The sequence below is a fragment of the Typha latifolia genome, chromosome 13, assembly GCF_019914945.1.
Source record: "Typha latifolia isolate L0001 chromosome 13, TyphaL0001v2, whole genome shotgun sequence".
NCBI lineage: Eukaryota > Viridiplantae > Streptophyta > Magnoliopsida > Poales > Typhaceae > Typha > Typha latifolia.
In genome coordinates, this window is record NC_133098.1 from 2,302,904 (window position 1) to 2,318,468 (window position 15,565).

Here is a 15,565-nt window from a genome sequence, read left to right on the forward strand (position 1 = left end):
CATGTATTACAAAAATTGCATTTACACATATAAAAATATAATATAGAAATTAGTTTTTAGTTTATGAATTTTATATAATATTCTTTTTCAAATATTAAGATGGCTTATATACGGCAGGTTGACATCCACTTTAATAGCATTGATACCAAAATATATTTTCTCAATCTTTAATTGGAAGAAGAAAAAGAGAAGATTTGTATTAGTTTCTTATGTAACACTATAAATGCTGCATCTTGAAACAAAGAAATTAAATGACCCTTTAACTCATTTTCTTTTTTTCATTTTTTTTCTTAAATTCTGGAGAAGCAGGACAAGCTTTTTTTCATTAATTATGAACTCCTCTTTCATTCACTTCAAGGAAGGAAGCAATAATAAGACTAGGGCTTCTTCATCTTATTTAGGAGTCTCGCTCAAACTAACCGTGCTCGTGAGGACAAAACGATCGAAGAAACTGTTAATGTCTTTATGAACATCTTAAGCTCTTAACCGGGCAGAAGCCTTGCAATAAAGTTGGATTATGGAACGGATATAGATGTTATATCGGATACGGAACCGGATCCGACCCTAATCTACCATATTCATGTGGAAAGCACGTGGTTTCCAATTTCGATTATTTTGGCGTCGAGATACTTCAAAAGTTCCTGAATTCGTTTTAGGGCTCGATTTCTTCTCCCCACCAAATCTCTCAATCTCATTCCTCTTCTCGATTGGGCGCCCGAAATATCCTTCCGTTGATCGGTTCTTTTCATCATGACGGAGGTAACTTTTTTTTTCTCCTTTTTTGTTTTTGTATAATTTTTAAGAAATATAGCACGTCTTCTCTACTTGATTCGATCTATAAGATGTTCTTGTAAGTATTTGGCGAGGAGTCGTTATGTTATCTGTCGATTTTGCGATATTTTCCTTGGAAATTCTGTCAATTTCGAGCTCTTCCTCTACTTACTTACTTTTGTTAATGTACATGGAGATTCTCTTAGGTCTTGGATTCGAAGTGAAAGAAGTGGAAATCTTCTGTGGGGACTCTGGTTGGAATATACAGTAACTTAGGGCACATTTGATTTTCGAATAACAGGAATTATTCATGAATTCTCAAAAAATAGAACAATACATTGTCTATTGCAAGGTTAAGCTATAGACTGTAATTTATATAGCGAGGATCTTTAGTTCTGCAGAGTATCATGAAGGGTAATATTTGGATCTTATTAACTGATGAATTGTAAGCTGATGAAGTGATCTTCTGATGCTTGGTCGTTCACCTATGTAGGACATCGATTAAATTATATGAACTTCTCTGAAGAAGCTCTTCGACGTGAAGTTTGTTTTTTACCAGATAAAAAAGGCTAGCAAACTGGCCAAAGAGAGTACTCTTGTCATATTAAAGAACATCCATTAGGCAAATTATTTTTCCTGTTATGGAGATGGCTGGTGATCCTGACACTAATAATTATTTTCAAGAAACTGAGGAGGGCTCTTTAAATGCGTCCTGCTACTAGTTGGGTGGGCTAGTTGGCCTGTCCAAATGAATGAAATCCACCAGCTTTAGGCCAAGTAGGTAGTGAGCTAAGAACCTTATTGTTTTTCATTTGTGGATGTGTATTCAACTATTCATTAAACCTCTAACTAGGAGGACTCTCGAGAACTACCTATTTACTATTACAAGGAAGCCAGTTTGGTTACTCATTAAAGTGAGATGCAATTGGTTAGAGGACTGTGTAATATGGTTCTTTTACTAAAAGTGAAGTGCCTTTTACTGCGAGTGAGTAGGAACTTGGAGGGTCTGTGTTTTTCTTCACTTGAGTGTACTCATGGTTCTTGTATTATTGATGTACATATTTCTTTAATAAGCTGCAAAAGGAGTTCCCTTTCATAACTACTTTTGATTTTGCTTGTCTTTTGCAGTACTGGGTTAGTCAGGGAAATAAATGGTGCGACTTCTGCAAAATTTATATAGCTAACAATCCCTTAAGCATCCGAACACATGAGCTTGGTCAGCGTCACAAGGACAGTGTTGCTAAGAAGCTGGCTACTATGCGAAAGGAAAGTTCTGCCAGGGAGAAAGAGCAGAAGGAAGCAGCACGAGCCCTCGAGCAAATAGAAGCAGTAAGATTTGAATGAAACAAATTAATTGCTTTTGAGTTTTAATTTGTTTAATTTGTTTAATTTGTGTCCATTTATACAATCAGTTATTACTTAACTCATGCTTATTCATTTGATTTTTGCTTGCAGAAAGCTCAACGCAGCTATCAGAAGGACTTGGCCTCTTTCAAGGAAGCTGCAGAGTCTAGTGGTCATTCATCAGAATCTAGTCAGAGAAGTGCAGAGGGTGCCAAAAATTTGGGAAACTGTGGAGCAGGTAAATGTGACACTTACTGTTGTAATATTCTAGAGGAGAACCCTACTAGCATACAGTTGGTCTATTAGATTATTTATTTAAGATGAATTACAGATTTCCATGTTGGTCTTTTGCTTCTGTTCATTTAAGAATGTAGCTTGGTACTAAATCTGGGTTGTAGTTTCTGTCTCGAACCAACAGACATGCTTTCTATTTTCTATTATGAGTCTCTGGCTTTCATATAGATTTTTAGGAGAAGAAAAACAGGTTCAGGTGGTTGATGTCACTTGTAAGATCTAGATAGAATTGTGAGTTGTATATAACTGATTATTGTTTGTTATCAATCTGCATTCATGTGTTGTAGGTTTCCGAATTAAGCTGCAATGCAGTAAGCTGCAAATTTTAAATACCATAACCATGCCATAAGATATCCATCCAGCTGCGGTATTAAGTGAACTTCTACAATAGGTAATACTGATTTACTCAACCAGACAGCATAATTATTTGCAATAAATGCCTTTCTGGCTTAGTTCCTTGGCATCGTAGTTATCTGGCAGAATGGGTGTATAGTTCTGCTTCAGGGGGTAATTGTAACAAGTCTAATGGATCTTGCTATGTTGCAAACTCTATTTCAATTATTCTGGTGATTTAGGTACTTAAGTTAGTTTCTAGAAATTAGAATGACTTTTAAGTTCATTTGACAAATATTTGTATGCTTTTGTGGTTATTTTGAAGTCGTGTGTTTTTGCCTTTGTTTGATTATTAATATTATTGAAATAATGTGAGAACCAGGAAAATCTGCTGCTCAAGAAGAGGCATTAAAAGGAGTTGCACCCAAACGTAAAGGTCCGGCTCCAGGTTTAGTCATTTCAACATCGTTGAACCCCACAAGAGCTATTAAAGGTGCTCCATCATCAATTGCTGTTAACAAAAGGAAACGAGAGGACACAAAGACCAAGGCGGTGTCGAAAGAGGAAGAAGCTGCTCTGAAAGCACGAGAGGCTGCAAGAAAAAGAATGGAAGAGAGGGAAAAACCACTAATGGGACTTTATAGGTCGTACTAATTTGGTGGAGTAAGATTCAATATTTCTTTGGCAATATTAAAGGTGTGCCTTAATCAGCTCTATCTCTGCTGTCTAGATCTGATAAATTGCGAGCAAGCACACAATTAATGAACAAAACGATTGTACTATTTTCAAGATGATGCAAAGGACCAGAGGTCTCTTTCATTGCAAGAGAGGAAAAATGTAGGTTTCACATGGACGGATCATGTACCCTCAATTATAGCTCCATTTATGATATGCCAACTGAGTTGTGTTTTTCAATGTATGAGCTGTGTTCATTCACAACTATACTCTTATGTGGTGAAAAAACTATTTGATAGCAGATACAATGCAGTATGCAGGGTTTGGTAAAGATATGTTTTTTTCGCCGCTCTGTATTGAACTTTCTCATCTGAAGATTATTGATCTTATCAAAGGTACAATTTGACACCCTCTCTCAAACCATGGTCGTTTTCTACAATCTCTTATGTCTGTCATGTTAATATTGTTTCCTGTACCTTGATGTAAGACAGAAGCTAATCAAGAGAAGTTGTCACGCATTTTGGCCTAATCTCCTACAAATTTGTCTTCTTGACTTTAGGGAACCCTGTTTGTTTCTTGCTTGCTGTCAGCCAGCCTCATGGTTCCACTTTTTACGTGGTTTGTGGGCTGCCAGGTAACTTACTGTTTGTCGGCAGTTTGGTTCTCTTTAGTATTTATTTTCATCCGTAGGGCATCCATAACACAGCAAGTATAGAAATTTTCAAGGATAGTACGCCTTATCTCATTGTGGTTGGATAAAAAATTACAATCTCTTTATGTTTTATTTGTGATGGTCTTCTAACGTGCTGGCATACGTACAACTTTTTCTATTTAGTTTTTTATTTTATTTTATTTTATTTTTATCGTTCAAGAGTTTAAATACTAGATATGAGATAAATAAAAGATTAGCCCACCCTCCTACAAAAACGCTAGGGCCTCGTTAAGGTTTTAGTTAACCAATATGGTTATCAAATTTAAGCTCGAAGTCGTTGTATTAGTGAGCTATTGCTTTTAGCTACCGCGCTGTAGAATTGCTCTTTTAAACCAACAATAAATCGAGTCAACAAGCCAATCCAACTAACTCCTAAATAATTTGCCCATAACAAATTATTTAATGGTGAAATTAAACTTGTGGCCTTCTAAGTACCCTCTCAACTTCCTACAGTCGGGTGGTACTTTCTCTATTTAGTTGATGCATTCTTTTGCAATTAATAATAACATATTGTGATTCAATGGGAGCATATTTGTGTGAGTTAGTTTGAACATATCATTAGATGCATACCAGCACATCAATAATATACGTACAATGATTTAGTTAAATTTTACGATATTTTTATATTTTCTTTTAAAATTTCGGTAAATATAATTAAAATTAGTCGGATGTGTATCTTCTTCGACAAACTACCAATTTTCTACCAAAACTGACAATTTTTATTTTGCTTTTATATTTTTTTTTCCCCCTCTTTTTTCTCTTATACGAGTGTTAGTGATTTAAAAAATTGGAAAGTAAGTAGAATATAAAATAAAAGAAGTTGCAGGACTTGTCAATTTTCACAAAAAGGTCTATTTTTGCCTTCAACTTATTGTGAATTAAAAGGCATATTTTGTTCCTTATATTACCTATAGGCTATTGCGTTTATCTTATCAGAAGGTTACAAATAGGTTAGAAGTCTGCGTGTATAATACCCACATGTCAAATTGAGAGGTTTTCCATAATATACAGATAAAAACATTTAATGATTTGTTAAATGAAGACGAACTCAAGATCCCGTAAAAATCACCTTGCACATTTTCTACATTAAAAATCCAAAAATTAAAAATCAATCGACTGTATAACATCTTCCATAGCTAAAAACTTATATTAAACATCAGCACAAAATCCAACACTTTATAATTGTACTGCATTCACCTACAGTCAAGACAAATAATTACACGAGAAGAGAAGAGTCAAAATCTAAAACGTTATGACGCACAGATGAATAAATCATATATAACACCAAAATAATCAATCAACGGATTAAAAGACGCATAAAAAAAAAGTTGGAATTTTGGTCATATAAATGGCAGCATTTTGGGCCCATGGAACTACACAATGATCATAATCACCTACTGACTTGCTTTGTTGACTGCAAGGAGCCCACTTTGCTGCTATAGTCAGGCTCATGGTTCCCCTATGGACTATGGTGCATTGGTGCAGGTAAATTCTGGTTGTCGGCAGGTTGGTCTTAGTTTATATCTGTAGGGCATTCATAACTCGGCAAATAATAGACATTTTTCAGAGACTTTAAAAAAAAAAAAAAAAGAATCCTCTCGTGAGGGCTATTTGTATCAAAAAGCAAGTTTTAGTAATTATATGATTCGGCTTTCATGTATATTTTTTATATAAATTATATATAGTCAATTTAAAAGTCAAATCTTATTATTACTAAAATTTAAAAATAAATTATTTTAAATATCCCTCCGTTGTATCACTCTATGAACTTTTATTTATAACATTTAATATCTTTCTTTTTTTTATATGGATTCATAATAGCTGAAATTAGATATGAGAGGATTATAGAATAAAGGAAGTGAAAGGCTAGTCAATTTTTATAAAAAAAAAAGAGATATTTTTTTCTTTATATTACATTTAATATTTAAAATTTTATATATAAACAACTATTGTGTTTCGGTAATTGAGTCTCATCAAATCATGATGAAGGTTATAAATATTGGTATTGATATTTAATTTATTTATTTATTATAATGGTATATAAATTTATTTTAGTATGTCTCTTAGGAATATTCTAAATAAGACGTCAGAAAAGCTTGTATTAAAAGCTTGTTTCACCTATTAATCACGTAAATTCCAATCAACATAAATAAATAAAAGTCTAAAAACATGATAACGATGCACCGATTAATAAATAATCTATAACACCAAACTATAATCAATCAACGGTGCTGCCCCTTGGTTAAATTATGCGCGGTAAAACCCCGACCAATCCGATGCAACGCCGGGTTAAATCGGAAGCAACTCATTAGACTCGTCCGGTAATGCAACGCCGCCTTCGCCTTCGCCTTCGTCTTCGTCTTAGTCTTCGTCTTCTTCCCCTCCTCGTCCGTCACTGCCGTCCCCGCATCCGCATCCGCATCCGCTTCTGCTCTCCTCCTCGTCTTCCCTTTGCTGCTTCCAGTCGCCTCCTTGGACTCCCCTCCTCCCACCGCTCTCTTGCTCGCCGGGGACGGGGAAACCGACGAGGAATTGAAGATCGACATGGGAGAGTACTTAAAGATGGGATCTTTGCTCGGTCTCCCGGCGACTCGCCCGTCGGATGCGCTCCGGAAGAGGAGCAGGTCGCTCAAGCGCCATTTCTTGGTAGGCTTGGTCGAGGGAGGAGCGGGTTGAGAAGGACTAGGAGGAGGGAGGGCAGGAGATGGATTAGGGTTTCCGTTAGTTAACGAGGAGTCCTTCGTCGCCTCCGCCATCGCGGCGACGAAGGGGTCGACCTCCTCCTCCCCCTTCCCTCGCCTCCGCGGCGACCAGGCCACCTTCACCCTAGGCGACCGCGGCGACGACCCGACGCTGCCCCGCTCGCCCCGTGCCGGCGGCGGCGGCTTGAGCGGCCGGATCCTCCCTTCCTCAAAGAGCTCGTCGGCCGAGGTGGGCTCCGGCGGCGCCTTCCCCTTCTCGGGGTTCCCGTCGAACTCGAAGTCGGAGTCCTCGTGATTCGCAGCGCTGTCTCGCGACTTGGGCGTGCCGGGGGTCTCCTCCCAATCGAAAGGGACCGTGGAGGAGGTGGAGAACGACGGCCGAACGATGCTGTTGAAGTGGGCGTAGATAGCGGCGGCGCGAGTCGGGCTCGCCGGAGCGCTGCTGTAGTGGTTGTAGAGGTCGAACGGGTTGGTCGTGGTGGTTTCATTCGGGCTCGGAAAGGAGAGCTCAAACGGGTTCGTGGTGGTCCGCCTCGGGCTCGACGGCGCGCTCGCAAAGGGATTCATCGTCGTCGTCGTCGTCTTCTTGAGTTGGAATTCTTGCACAGGTACTACTACCACCTCCATCTCTATCTCTCTCTTCTATTTCTAGACTATAATGCTTGTTGCTTCGCCTAATTACTTTATTCTTTGCAATTGCAATTGCGTTGGGATATGGTGGGTTAAACAAATGTGGGAAAATGGGAGAGAGAGAGAGAGAGAGAGAGAGAGAGAGAGAGAGGTGAATAAAATGGAAGGAGTTTGAACGTCGGTTTGAACAAATGATATATATTAGGATGCATTGAAATGATTAAGTGGGGTTGAAACTCTTTCTTGTACCAACTCTTCTGTAATCAGGTACGTGGCATCCTGTACTAGACCTTAAAAAAAATCTTTACTTTTTATCTTTTATGCTACCAACCATGTAAATAGAAAAAATTATTTTATGTATTATAACTTGACCAAGATTTAAAGTTCCTCCAAAACTTTCATCTATGACATTTGACTTAGTTTTATCTTACACGCAACTGTTAATTTTTTTCATTCAAAGATTACCGACATAGTGATTTTCTATCAAGCCTGCCAAGTTTTTGATATTTTTAAATTTTTTTCTTCTTCTCTTTGATATGTTTGTGATCTTTACAACTCAGAAATAAGTAGGATTCGAAATGAAAGAGGTAAAGCTAAATTATAGATAACTCAGAATTAGAAAGAGATAGTGACGCATAGAATTTACTACTGCAAGAGAGTTAAAATTGTAATACTATACTCTAATTAACAATCATGGTATTTGTTATTAACCTTGTGAGATTAAACCAGAAAGGAGTTAGAGGTTTCTTTTCCTATAAGACTACCTCATTAGGATTTGCAAAGTGTGAAGTTGATAAAAATTAAGATTCTTGAATACCAACAACCATAATTCCTTCATTCTCTGGGTGAACAAAAGTTCATTACAACCACGTTGGTAGTAGCTTATCCCATAAATTTTAGCTGTGAGAGTTCATACGCAAGGCGTTAATGTTCTCTCTCTTCTTCAACTCTCAAGCACCCACCCAAGACTTCTTCTTTGTCACGGAGGATTCTACTTGCTTAGGTTCGTGAGACCCAATAAGTGATCCTGTGAGGTAGGCATGATATACGTGGGTACGTAGCTGGGAATGAAGATGCCACAGCTAATTATTATTTAGTTTAATGAAATGAGACAATTGGTAGCAATCTAATTCATGCACACACGTTAGGGGTGATGATTATGCGTTTAGATGCGGTATAAATCACAAATCTAATTAGCTATTTTATTTTCTTAAATTTTTGCTTAAATTAGTTTAGAGATATACGGTGTTTAGCTGTAAATCGGTTTAATAGTGTCATAATTATACTTAATTTGATGTAACTAGAAAAGATTGAAAAAATAAAATATTCTGTATATAATAGTTAATAATTAAAGCGATAGCTTCTTAAAAACAGAATGACAAAAAGAAGAGAGAAGAATTGAGTTATTTTTTTCAGACCCAAATGTGACCCATCTGAGATTCTTGTTTCAAGTTCCGGCCCATGGATCTCCAATGGGTCTTATTCTGATTTTAAAGACCCATTCTGATGAATGATGACCCTAGCTAGCATTTTATAGAGTTTAGAAACTTCAAGATAAATGTAGGTTGTTTTTTGTTTGTTATAATATAAAATTTTAATAACATCATATATTTTAGTGAATTTATAATTAAGACCCTGTGTCTCTCTCTCTTTTTTTTTTATCGTTTTCTCCATTATAGCAGTAGTATCATTCTTTTATTTACGAGTTTGCTCCAATTTTAAACTCAACGTGAAGCATTGGCAGCCACCAGACCAACATTATTGATTTAATTAATTCCTTATAAGAATTTTATTGTCTGTATAGCTTAGAATCCACCTTGAATACTGAAGACGGTGCATATAATAATCTTCAAATCCATGGCGTGATCCAGTGGAAGTCTGCCACTTGCAAGCCTGCCACTGCCAATATCAAATTATCAAGTGAGACAAAAAGTGGTCTATGGGCACTTCACTAGCACTTAATGGCAACCTCCAACACTAGCAGCTGCAGGTCTCATAATGTAGAGGTTTCTAGTTTGGCCCGTATACATTTATTTGACACATTTACTACTAATAGCCTTAAGATTTGACATCAGTCGTCGTAAGTTTTCGAGGATTGAGATTCGATGTAAGTTGGTCCAGCACTCCCAACATATCAATTGTGGACATTGTATTCATTCTCAAGCTCAGCCAAAGCTATTAGATGTATGCGATAGATGTGTCGGCACGTCGGAGGATAGGTCGACCCGTAACAAATCCAGACATACATAACCCTCGTTTTGAAAATTAATGGAATTTTCAGTTTATAATGTCAATTAAATGGTGGGAGGTACATCTAGAGTTATTATGGAAGCTGAAAGAGATTTTTACAGTTCATGTTAGAAAAGAGCAAGAAGATATGTTAATAGAATCACTAAAATTCAGTTCTTGTTAAAGAATAACTTCTTCTCGTTAATATTCTAACACTCATTAACGAGGCCAATATCACTCCCTGGAAATATGGGGTGGAAGCACGTCAATATCACTCTTCTTATAGGACCATTTTGCTATTAGGCTGTACAGTATTTAGGGATGGCCACAAGAGTGTGAAGAATCTTACACCTCACCTCTGGCTATTTAGCACCAAGCCAAGATGATGACAGGTAGAAGAGCAGCAAGAGAATGGCTATAAAATGAAGCCATTTCATATTGCTCCACAGCTAATATCCAAGGCTTCAAATGAATCATATCCTTGTGAAAGAGACACTTCTCGAAGCCAAAGATAAGAATTATAGATGAGGCACTGCAAAAGAATCTGATGGATACCTGTTTGTTATGTGTCAACATAAATGCTTGCTTGCAAGTGTATGGAGGTGCATTGATTGGGCCTTGCTTGTCTCAACTATCCTGAGAAATATTAGCAAGACTTTGATCATCCAATATTTGTTAGTGCTTTCAAATAGAATATCTATAGGATATACAGCATTTCCTGTGCAAGTATTATAACCAAAACTTACAATGTTTTCAATTCACATCTTTATCAATAAATATATTTATGCAGTGCTTTTACAGGTTTTAATCCCAGATTGGCATGCTCACTAGTGATCCTTAATTATTCTGTTTGATTTTTATTTCTAAATATGTGCACAAAACCTTCAGCCCTTGGAATTATGGACTGCAACAAACTACGAGATGACAAGAGGCTTCTATGGGGCCAAAATGTACCTAAATGTGAACTCATATGGTAGAACTTGAATAGGATGTGGAGCCACACTCCTACCCATGTCAAGGCATTTAACTGCATCATTCTTCAATTCACTTGGTAGTTGCAAACAGATCCAGTCCATCAATGCCTCCAAATCCTCTGCGAAATCAAGCAGGTACCAGTGCAGCAGCTTAGGAATTGCCAGCTTGTTTGGCATGGCTACACCTAGAGCTGCTTGTAAATAATCACTTTTGGCTGTTTCCAACTCCTTTTCGACTTGAGATGCTGTGTATACTCTCACCTTCATGGAGATCATAACAATAAGTGCCAGGATAGTACACTAGCGTAGCGTTAAAACGTTCGAGTTCTGTAACACAATCTACTATCTAGAGTACTTACAGCAGGGGAAGACCAGCTTCCACACGAGAGTGCAAATGTAACTAAGGGTTCATAACATTCCATTCCAAATAACCCTCGCATCGTCATCTCATCACTCTTCATTCCTTTCGGGGATGCCTAACAGGTGGTGCAGGGAATGTTATTTGGTTATATAAGAATACTTGATTCTTGAGAGAAATGTAGAAAGAAAAATCTTACATGTTTTGAGCGACCAGGTAGCCTCAAAAGGAAATGCTCAATTGCCATTGCACTGAGCAACTGGCCACCTACATTAATTGTAGCCTGAGGTACCAGAAGATAGATTACAAAGACATGTAATCCCATTAACAGAAATATACTTAATTTAATTGGCTGATCATTTTATGGTTGAGGATAATAAGAAACAGTACCTTTGGCATCATTGCAACAACCATCTGTGGACCAGCAGGTATGCCTTGCTCTAGAAATGCCTGGAGGTACAAAAGTAAGTAAGAAAAACATGGATCAGATAGGCTTCACCATTGCTCAAATGTTCTGCAGCAAGATATAAATACCAACTTACCTTCATCATGCATGAATTATATACGTTGATCCAGAATGCCAACTTCTGCTGATGAGTAAGCCCCAATAAATCCACCAACGAAAGCTTTCTGACTAGAATGCTGAATTAAAATGTAGCAAGTAACAATTACAGATATAAGAAGTCCTTTAGTGTAGAAGGTTTAAGGATGAACCAAGGTAAGTGCAGAGAACTCACTCTAGCCTCTGGAAGAGAACCGAGGACTCGGTTCTAAGGTTTTGAGGAATGGAACATGCTTCAACTACGAAGAAATGCTTATATGGACCTATATCCCTCTTTCCAAAATCCAATATATGATAAGGATCTCGAGAGTATGTGTCTACTGAGCTCTTACAATAACCTGCAACTGAGCAACTTGCATGTGAGAAAATTCTTATGAGACACTTCAGAATTTCCTCGGATAATTTGTTTGCGCTGATGGGTTCATCGACTGACAATTCGTATGCTATTCTCTGAGTACAGCATTCTGCTATTCTGCTACCTGCCACCTTGCATTCCGGCTGGGTTGGAAGAATAGATCAAAATTAGTTCGCACGTCAAAACCCAGCTCAAGAAGGCTATACCGAAAAAGTGCTTGAAACAATTTTACCTGAACATCTGAATTCTTCTCTGCTGTTATGGGCACCCTTAATTTTGACACCTTTTTCACCGTTGATTGCTTACAGTTTCTCGTCGAATGGATACCCAATTGATTCTCTTTGCCTCGCCGATCTTCAGAAACAAACAAATAAGAATTCTTCTTCCTCGGTGTTGGTTTGCCATTACCTAACCGATTGTATGAAGGCCCATTTGGATCTGCATTTGAAGAGCAATGCATTGAGGTGGAGGGCTTGGTGATCACAGAAGACTCGGAATCGGGTAAGTTGACACATGATTTCGATTGCTCTGTGTTTTTGGCATCTGGAGCCATACATAAATCTGATGCACCTTCCAAAGCTTTCCTGGAGGATGAGATGCAAACGGCCTCCTGATATAGGCCTTGTCGGAAATTCACCACCTGTTCTTCAAGCCGAACCACCTCTTCTTCCAAAACAGCTACTTCAGCCAGTAGCTCTAGTGTCTTAAGAAGGCGGGAAAGAAGACTAATTCAAAACCAATTCACTACGCAAACGATAGGTATACTTAAGGGAATTATAGACTAGATGACAATGAGAGTTACATGAGAAGGGAGATATGGAGGAAGGCGAGGAAGAGCACCCAGTGGTCTGGTAAAAGCCCTCTCAAGAGCTCTGTGAACATTCTCCTCATGGCTGAGCTTCTTCTTAAGCTTATCAACCTGCAAATAAGATGAGAAGAAGATGAAAGAAAGGAAAAAAGAATCAAGAACTGTTCTATTAAATGTAGTATTAAGAAGAGATGATACATCTTGCTGTAAAGCTATCTTCCTATCTCTTCTAGACTGCCACCCATGGGAATTATGGCCTTTTCCTGTGTCCATTAATCTAGTTGTCCCCTGCATCTCAGGCTTCCTTTCCTCGTTCTCCTTCTCCTTCACAAACCCAAATTTATAAGAGAAACGAACAACTACTATTTTTTTAAAATTTTTAATCTCAAAGCAAGTTTAAGGTACCAATCCCGAATTTGTATCCAAAGTGTGTATTCTTTGAAAGAACCCATTTTTAGATTAAAGACTCACTTGGAAATCATCGTTCGGGGCACGTATGAAAATCAATTGCAACAAACGAAAAAAAGAAAAGAAAAGAAAGGAACAACCAATCTCGAGTAATAAACAACGATCACGAAAACCCATTGATACCAATCTCGAAAGGAATCAACTTTCCAATGCTAAGAGCAATAACACCGAAAGAGCACAAAGACCCATCTCGGATTTGATCCAAAAAAACCCTACTTTATCTCGCTTCGGTGCATTTTTCATCGTCTGCAACGTCTTCCGGACTCTGGTGTTCATCTTCACTCTCTAATGGTCTCCACCGCTTAATATCAAAATCCAGTTCGCATAAATAAAGAGATAGAGTAGAAAGGCTGCAAACCTTAACAACCCAACGACGCCAAACCCGAAGCGCAGCAGTATATAACTACACAAGAGATAAGATGAATAGATAGAAGCGAACAAGGAGAAGGTAATAATACATTAAAGAAGAGTTGCATATTTTTTAACCTCGAGTGAGATCCTCCTTCGTTCCAATTCTACGAGCGGGAAAATTGAATGCAACAGAGAAGGGCACAGTGGTAGCTCCACGAACGAACAATACCAAATCTAGAAGCCATTTAAGAGGAGAGAGAGAGAGAGAGAGAGAGAGAGAGAGAGAGAGAAAGAAAGAGAAGAATAGAGTTTTCTGTAAGCCTTCTTCTAGCTTTTATTAATTTATCTTCTCCTCCTTCCTCCAGCTATTTACTAGTGACGAAAAGTTACTCGCGCCGGCACAGTATAGCGAGGGAGGGGAGGCGTAAGTTAGCAATGGGCCCCGACCACGCGGCTCATCATGAGCTAGCGTGCACCACGTCCACTTTCCAGCTTCAAAACCTTTTTGGATGCTAATTACTCTGACGAGATTGCCCTCGTAAGTTTGAAGGAAATTACAAATATTAAAAAAATATTTCCCTATTAAAAAACAATTTTATTTATTTCTCTACTATAAAAAGTAAAAGGATTCTCAAAGTTTCTAACTAACTAAGAAGATATTTAAGAGGTTTTATGTAATTGTTCCTTAATTTTTATTTCTTACCGTATTACTGATAAAGGGATAGTGATTTTTTACCTTTTTAATATAATAATAATAATACTAATAATACTAATAAATTAAACTTGCTATTTATAAATTAAAAAGAAGGATAACATCATGTGCGTGACCGGCAGCACACGCCACCAGGCCTAACTTTCCGAGCCACGTTAACAAATTTTGAGATCCGATTCCATCCACGTGCCGTTTAACAATTAACACCTACTAATCTAATTCTCTGCATATTTATTTAAATTCGAGTACATTAGGAAAGTGGTATTTATTTAAATACGTCTTCCTTCTGTGGGAAGTTCGAATATTTTAAAGTCCTTAGTTTATACTTCTTACATCAATTCCTTTTTATGTTTAACACGCAAAAACAGCTATCTATCCACGGTGTTGCGGTGGGGTTTAATTAGATTTTTTTTTTTTTTGGGGGGGGATGAAGTTAATGTTGTTTGAAAAGCTCCATAAGAGATTATATATTTATTTAAGAGTAAATTACATTTGATCTATTGGTAGTTTAGCTCGATCCCAATTTTTATGTCTTAATAAATCAAATTTAAGAATTTAATCCCTATTTGTGCTTGATTGATGTTAATATTTTCTGATCTGAATAAAATAAGGCAAAATAACTATATTTTTTTTTATTTAAAAATCAGATTATACTTCTAAATTTAAAGTACATAAAGTAAATTAAAATCCAACCAAGCCACATAAAAACAAATTATATTTATTTTAATATTTAAATATAAATTCCAATCCCTATCTACGAATATGAACACTCCCAGTAACTTGTTTCTCACCGACAACCCCAGCCTCAAAATTTTGAATTTAATATATCTAGATTTTTATTTTGCATGTGATTGGACTGATCGATATGCAGTTAATTTATAGTAAGTGTCAGCATTAAATATTAATGAACAGCAATTATACCCTTAAGAAGGCAACAAAGAAAGGAAATAGAGATGAAGACCAAATCATGAACTCCAAATGCTCACACTCCACCTAATCATATTGTCTAAAACATTATTAATATATGTTGGAAATCCCAGAGCACTTGCACTCAAGGACAAAAGAAGGCGATTAATGTTAAGGAGGAATTAAAGAACAGATTGTTCTTAGAATCCCCATAATTGGATGCTAATAGCTTTCTAATACTCTCTACAGGATGCCACTGCAATGGCTTATTAAAACGGGATTAACTTTTATTAAATAAATATTAGCCTTTGACTTAGTAGAAGAATCTACAGGTTTTGTCCTTGAGTTGCCTTTGCTGATTGATGCTGTTCTTCCACATAT

General features: G+C 37.2%; 3 protein-coding genes across 6 annotated transcripts; 1 reads left to right on the top strand and 2 right to left on the bottom strand.

The window, feature by feature from the left end:
• Nucleotides 1–569: 569 nt before the first annotated feature.
• On the top strand, nt 570–3,811 carry LOC140799523 (zinc finger protein ZOP1). Its single transcript, XM_073153863.1, has 4 exons — nt 570–759; nt 1,900–2,100; nt 2,227–2,353; nt 3,125–3,811. The coding sequence occupies exons 1-4, from the start codon at nt 751–753 to the stop codon at nt 3,394–3,396; spliced, it is 609 nt and encodes a 202-aa protein (XP_073009964.1). The 5' UTR covers nt 570–750; the 3' UTR covers nt 3,397–3,811.
• Nucleotides 3,812–6,225: 2,414 nt separating this feature from the next.
• Nucleotides 6,226–7,703, bottom strand: LOC140799952 (uncharacterized). Its single transcript, XM_073154530.1, has one exon. The coding sequence runs from the start codon at nt 7,456–7,458 to the stop codon at nt 6,352–6,354; it is 1,107 nt and encodes a 368-aa protein (XP_073010631.1). The 5' UTR covers nt 7,459–7,703; the 3' UTR covers nt 6,226–6,351.
• Nucleotides 7,704–9,839: 2,136 nt separating this feature from the next.
• Nucleotides 9,840–13,883, bottom strand: LOC140799953 (uncharacterized). 4 transcript variants are annotated; one of them, XM_073154535.1, is made up of 14 exons: nt 13,702–13,838; nt 13,574–13,618; nt 13,432–13,500; nt 12,946–13,071; nt 12,742–12,858; nt 12,495–12,642; nt 12,172–12,377; nt 11,760–12,082; nt 11,565–11,664; nt 11,413–11,472; nt 11,222–11,305; nt 11,024–11,140; nt 10,645–10,925; nt 9,840–10,326 (listed from the first exon to the last, which is right to left on the bottom strand). In XM_073154535.1, the coding sequence occupies exons 3-14, from the start codon at nt 13,489–13,491 to the stop codon at nt 10,260–10,262; spliced, it is 1,689 nt and encodes a 562-aa protein (XP_073010636.1). In that variant the 5' UTR covers nt 13,492–13,500; nt 13,574–13,618; nt 13,702–13,838; the 3' UTR covers nt 9,840–10,259. The 4 variants fall into 4 exon arrangements, with proteins under 4 accessions (XP_073010636.1, XP_073010633.1, XP_073010634.1 ...); XM_073154532.1 differs by having other exon boundaries at nt 12,172–12,642; XM_073154533.1 differs by lacking the exon at nt 13,432–13,500 and having other exon boundaries at nt 12,172–12,642; nt 13,702–13,883.
• Nucleotides 13,884–15,565: the final 1,682 nt, after the last annotated feature.